Source organism: Carlito syrichta, unplaced genomic scaffold, assembly GCF_000164805.1.
Source record: "Carlito syrichta isolate Samal-C Ts95f unplaced genomic scaffold, Tarsius_syrichta-2.0.1 Scaffold88978, whole genome shotgun sequence".
NCBI classification, from domain to species: Eukaryota; Metazoa; Chordata; class Mammalia; order Primates; family Tarsiidae; genus Carlito; species Carlito syrichta.
Window position 1 is genome coordinate 88,984 of NW_007033074.1, and position 6,800 is coordinate 95,783.

Sequence of the window (6,800 nt, forward strand, 5' to 3'; positions counted from 1 at the left end):
CCTTTTCAGAAACTTCAATGGTCCCTTCTTTGGAAAACAGTGCTCTGCTTTTGGAATGATTCTCCCTCTCTAGTCTTGAGGCCCAGATCCTTTCCATCTCATATGCATTGCTTCATCAACTCTTCCTTTTGCCACCTAGTATACCCAGGTAATCTTTCCCAAGCTAGATGCAATTGAATTTTTACACTTGCAAAAGAATCCTGATTAATTCAGCTGTACTACTAGGTATTGTGATGTAAATAAAAGAAGAGGAAATTATGGTCTGATTGAAACATAAGACATATGAAGAAGAAAAAGATTAGAGAATCATATAAGATAGTATACAAATATAACTATTATAGTAACCAATTTCCAATTATCTGGCAGTATATTAACTCATTTGCAATATAAGTGCAATTTAAAAGCAATATTCCATTTGTGAAAAAATATAAAATATCTATTAGTTAATACCATATCAGAGACAATTTATAATATTATGCCACAGCCTGACATTCTGTTCTGTAGAAATCTGAGTTATACACTGTTGTTGAACATATAAAAGTTTAAGTGCAATTAAGATAACCTTAGCAATCGAAATGTTAGCACCTTGACATTGAAGAAAATATTTTAACAATTAGAAAAAAGGCAAGAGGGGGTAAATGTTAAGCAACTTGGATCCTTGCATTTAACAGCGTAGAAAAAAGAAGAGTCATGAAAAAAACTGTTTTTCTAAGAAGAGAAAAGTGGTTACGATTTGGGTCCATCACAAAAGACTCTGTGAATGGTCATTGTTTGGTTTGAACTGTACTAAACAAATATTTGCAGGCTTGAGAACAGAAGATAACTTCAATGTGTTATTTTGATTGGTATATATTCATATAATATCACTGGGTTTTCGGAGACCACATGGAAGAAAATGGCAATGACTAATGAAAACCTTGTTTGTAATTACTGAAAAATGGTAGCTTTGTGAGATTGCTCAGCATGAAAACAAAAATGATGGGATGGGGGACTCAGAGCAAAAGTAAAATTGGGATTTTTACTTCCAGACTATGGCTGGAAAATAAAGAACTCTAGAAAAGATAGTTTTTTTCATTGATAAACATGTCATGGGCTTTACTGTATTATATGAAAACAAAGAAGAACTTTGCTGTTTTTTGGTTGGGCAATTTGTGCGACAGTCTGTGTCCCTAAAAGTAGTTGTATCACATTTACCTTTCAAAGGAATCTATAGAGGGGAAAATATGTCCTAAAATATTGGGTATGTTATAAATATTACATTCATTTTGTATTGAATTTTTACTAACGCTTTTTTTTTTTTTTTTGAGTTGAAGTCTCACACTCCATCACCCAGGTTGGAGTGCAGTGGCATGCATATGCCTGCTCACAATTACCCCAGCATCGACCTGCTGGGCTCAGGTGAACCTTCTGCCTTAGCCTTCCAAGTCGCCAGAACTACAGACTAACTATTTTTACCGTGAATTTAGATTGTCCATGGCTACCTTCTCTTCTTTCAGCCCTCTATGACCCTCAATATTTCCATTAATTGAAAGTTAACTACACCATAACTGCGATAGGACTTCAAAGGCAGTGAGTACTGGTGAAAGCTGGGCTATTCAGCAATGGCTTCAAGGAGAAAGCAGGACTTGGCTTGGACCTTGATGAAAGAGAAGAATGACAAATAATTTTGAAGAATTAAGTTTTCTATCCATTCATTCAACCAATATTAAGCACCCCTATATGCTAGGCTCAGTTCTAAATACTGGGAATATAGTTATAAACAGAGTAGAATCTCTTCCTAAAGGTTAAGTTTATGTGCTGGTGAGAGGAACAGTATTCAAGTAAGCAAGTTTATTTAGAATTACAGTGGATGATAAGTGCTCTGAAGAAAACAGAGAAGCTGAGGGCATGGAGTGTGATGCAGGAGAGGGGACATTTACAACAGACTGTATGAGGAAATTGTGGAAGCCCAAGACATCAGGATGCCATGGGCAGGATTCTGTGTGAGGGGTGACAGTGGTCTAACAGTAGAGACGGTGAGAAGTGACCAGAAACAGCATTTATTGTGAAGAACTGATAGGACTTCTTGATGAATTGGATGCTAAGAGTCAAAGAGAGGAATCAAGAATATTTTTTAATCTGTGCAACTGGGTAAACGGTGGTGTCTTTTACTGAGATCAGAAATTCTCAAGGACAGTGAGTTTGAGGTTAAAAAAATTTTTCAGAATTCACTTTTACCAATGCTAATATTGGGATACCTATTAGACACCTAAGTGGAGATGTCCTGTCAGGAGTTGCTTATCTGAATCTAGATCTTAGAAAAATGTTTGAACCTGGAGATGTAAAATTAGGAGTATCTGTGTGGCAATAGTGTTTAACACAGAGATCTGTAGCTAATATAAGGATTTGTTGTTGTTGCTGTTGTTGTTTTCTCATGGACTTCTAACCATGCAGCCTCACACAAGTTGTTAAGAACAGAAAGAGTAGAAAATCATCTTTATGGAATCTAGCTTAAATTGAGTATTTTTTTACATTTGTTGATAAAAAGTGAGTGAAATGGTCCTGGTTGTTCAGAGATGACATCTAGGCCAGGAAACAGAAAAAGTTTTATTAGCAACATAAATTGCTATGCTAAACTGGTTCAGAACAAATGCAAACAAAACTAATGTTAGGATCACCATCTCTGAGCCAAGGAGCAAATTCTAACAGTGCTGTGACTATGGGGAGCTAACCAGGTCCCCAAGAGCCTAGCAGGAAGTCAATTACTCATCGCCATGACTACAGAATCCTTTGGGCCCAAGGTAGGACCTGGGTTCCTCAGAACTGGTCCAGGAAGATGGCTTTGTCTTCAAGTCTAGCAAATCTAATCAGGAGAGGACGCCTTAGTATAAATATAAAGCATACTAATTGAGATTTCTAATGCAAAGACATCATGAGGCCAGAGAAGGGAATAAATCATTGACACTGATTTAAAAATTAAGATAATAATTCTTGCAGATGTTAAAATGTACCTGAACATAGACATGAATAAAAAAGGAAGTATGTAGTTAAGTGTGTTAGAATTACGTGTGTGTCTAAAGTACGTAAAGTGTGTTAGAATTACGTGTGTCTGTCTAATCCAACCACAGCCACTCTTAACTACAGTACTTTCTTTTTCATATACACACACAGATATCCATAATTATGTCCCATGTCATAATACTTATTGCTTTTTGAACTCTATAATATGAATTCAGCCAGAGACTGGAACGGTGAACCTGAATTGTTGCTAGCATGTTTTCACTCATTCAGGTTGCTGATAACAAATTCTTTAGACTGGATAATTTTAAACAATAGAAATTCATTGTTGACAGATCTGGAGGCTGGCTTGGAAGTCCAAATCAAGGCGTCAGCAATTTTCTTTGTTGTTGTTGTTGTTGTTTATTTGAATTAAGAAAGGTAGATTTGTTAAAGAGAAGATAACATTGTGAAGGGCACAACAGGCAGGACAGCAGCAAGAGTGTCTGCTGTCTGCTGCTGTCAGCAATGTTCAATATCCAGTGAGGGCTTGCTTTCTGCTTCATAGATGACAACTTCTTGCTGTGCCCTTACATGGTAGAAAGGGTCAAACAAGCTCCCTCAGGCCTCCTTTATTAGGGCACTAATCCCATTCATAAAGGCAGAGTCCTCGTTACCTAATCATGTTTTGTTTTTTTTTTTTAAGAGACTGGGTCTAGCTCCATTGCCCAGGCAGGAGTGCAGGGGCATGATCATGGCTCACTGCAGCCTTGACCTCCTGATGCTCCTCCATCTCTTAATCCTATTGCACTGGGGCTTAGGTTTCAACATATGCATTTTGGGGGAACACAAACATTCCGACCATAGCACCTGATTCCTCTGAATGATAGCTAAGTCCATCATTCACCTGGGCTCAGTTTCCCAATTTCCAAAAGAATGGTTGTCCAGTTCATAGACCATGTTTAAAGTCACAATTTGAGGTAATAACTAGTGAAAACGACAATAAAACCGAAAACACTGGAGACCTTAAAAATCTACAGGAGATATATTTTTAAATGAACAAAAACAGCTACAATTTCTTGAGTGTCTATGTGTGACTGATACTCTTGTGTGTTTTATAGAGCCTCATTTGTTTCTATAAGCACCACATATGTCACCATCATCATTTTACAAATGAAAAGACTGGGGCTCCAAGAGCTAAAACAGCTTGCTCAAAGTCACCCAGCTCGTAATCTACAGATCTGGTAACACAAACACAGATCCATTAGACTCCATACTCATATTTTTTGCACATATGTAGCAGTGATTAGAAATGCTCCAATTACTTTAACATTTACTGGTTCATTTTAAGACATTACATTTTATAGTCCTGAAAAGGTTATTCCTAATGGATAGTGGCCAGTATTAGTAACATCTCATATATGAAAAGTAATTCTGTAAAACAGTTTCCGTTTCTCATCTAATTCTCACAACATCAGGAAGGAGGTATTTTAATCCCCATTGTGCAAATAATGAAAATTGAAACACAAAGATACTACGTGCTTCGCATAAAGAAACTAAGTAGGAGCTAAACTAAGGCTCTGCCAAGGCACAGAAAATGGGATAACGGACATTGAAGACTCAGAACGGAGAGAGGAGAAGAGTGGAGAGATGAAAAATCACCTATTAGGTACAATGTGCACAGGTAAGAGTGGTGAGTACACTTAAAGTCCAGACTTCTTTGCCACCATGAAATGAAACCATGTAACCAAAAACTATGTGTACTCCCCAAAGCTATTGAAATAAAGAAAAAGTAATAATAAAAGCCTAAGGTTATCTGGGGGAAAAAAGAAACTAATAAGTGGCAGAGCCAGATTTTATGTATAGGTTTATATTCGAGATGAGGGACTCATGCTATGTTGCCCAGGCTGGCTGCAAAACTCCTGAGCTCAAGTGATTCTCCCACCTCAGCCTCCCTGATAGCTGGGACTATAAGTGTGCCAGAATGCCACACTAGAGCCAGATTTTAAACAGGAGTCATTGTACTCCAAGTACAATGCTCTTGTCAATACACCAGTGGAAATTGACTTGCGATTGTGGGATTGCTGAACAAAAGATTGGGGGTAGGGGGAGGTGACATTTAAGGCTTTAAAAAAATTTCAAATGATTTCATCCTCTTTCCACTACACATCCACCAGAGTAATCAACATTAAGTTAACTGTGTACCTTCCCGTTCTTTTTTAAGTACTAATAAAAAACGTATGCAAATTTATATTGTTTTGCATTTTTCATTGATTTAAAATACTATAGATACTACTTGCAATAAAATATTTTTTCTTTACATCTTTTCAGGTAAATATGGATCTGATTAATTTTTTAAATGTGAAAGAATTTACATAAGAATATGTTTAAGACAAAGACAGTATTTCAATTCAACAAATATTTTTGGAGCATCTACTATGTGCCAGGCACTGTTCTGTGCTTGCTGGGGATACACTAATGAATGAAACAGACAAAATGTTTGCTCTCTCTCTTTCAGTTTCCCAGTCACTTTGCTTTTATCAATAACAGTTTTACCATATGTGTTTGCCAATGCAACATATACTTTATGATTTTAATAGTTGCATAACAGTCTCTAGTATAAGTATATTAGAGTTTATTCAACCACTTCTTTATTGGTTGACATTCTGTTTACGTTTTGTTCTGATTTTTGCAATCACTGTTGCAAGGAAGACCCATGTGACAGGTCAAGCGTGGTGGTTCACGTCTGTAATCCCAGCTACTCGGGAGGTTGAGGTGGGAGGATCACTTGAGGCAGGAGTTCAAGACCAGCTTGGACAATACAGGGAGACCCCCATCTCTACTTTTGTTTAAAGACTCATATGACATATATAATATATATGGTTTATTATTGATAAAGAAAATCAGTCTGACTTGAGTGGACGCAAACTACCAAACAAACCCATCCCTGACCACTTGTTCTCACTAACCCACGTCTTCATTCCCAGGTGTGCTCACGGGCTCCGGCACTATCCACCTAGGTGGTGCTGAAGCAGGTGCTCACTCTCCGCTCTCGGCAGCCATTCCCAGCACAGCCAGAGTCTCCCCTTACTTCAAAACACCACCCGCTGTCAACCGACCTGGGCCAGGAAATTGATCGCGCTTAACATGCAAATCTAAACTCTGCGGGGTCGCCTGAGACGTCCTGCCAAAAACCCTTTGACCCGGCCATTGTCACCAGCATGCCTTAGGCACCTGCCCGGTTGCCTGCTACATAGTTAATAGCTCATCCTTCCAGATTTGAGTCAATATACGTGATTCGTTACCCACTGTCATTTCCGAGACAAGGACATGTCTGGTGGAAACGCACACCCACAGGGTGTAGCTCCTTGAATGGAGCTTTTATTGCTTCATCTTGCGTCCATTCCCAGCCCAGCGTGGCCCACAGTCCACTTTGGATGGAAGTGCGCCTTCCCTCGGCCATTTCCCCTAAGTTTTGGAAAGACTCCTATTTCCTGAAATTTAAATCACCAGCCAGCGGTTTCCTGGCCCGCTTCCCGTCTCCCTGTGCCCTCTCAGCCCTCTCCCGCCTGGCTGGGGTCGGATCCTCGAGCAAGAGTCCACATCCCTTGGTTGGCCTAGGCGCTATCCGGATCGCGGGGGATCTCGCTCCCGCGTGCGGAGGTCGCTGGCTCGCAGCGCCTTCCCAGAGCCTCCCAAACCTCCTCTCCTCCTCCCGCCCGGGGCTCTTCGAGGAGGAGCCTGCAAGTCCGCTTCCCCAGCAGAAGGGGATTGTGGTGCGTAAACAGGATTAACTCCCTCGCCCCCAGCAATCTGCGCGGAGG

The 6,800-nt window shown here is 39.7% G+C and overlaps 1 protein-coding gene across 1 annotated transcript in view; it reads left to right on the forward strand.

The window, feature by feature from the left end:
- Positions 1-2,753: 2,753 nt before the first annotated feature.
- The window catches only part of CNRIP1 (cannabinoid receptor interacting protein 1), a 26,842-nt gene continuing 22,795 nt past the window's right edge, over positions 2,754-6,800 (forward strand). Inside the window, exons 1-2 of the mRNA XM_008058004.1 lie at positions 2,754-2,780; positions 6,387-6,752. Of these exons, the coding sequence (XP_008056195.1) occupies positions 2,754-2,780; positions 6,387-6,752 (393 nt within the window). The remainder of the gene's footprint in view (positions 2,781-6,386; positions 6,753-6,800) is intronic.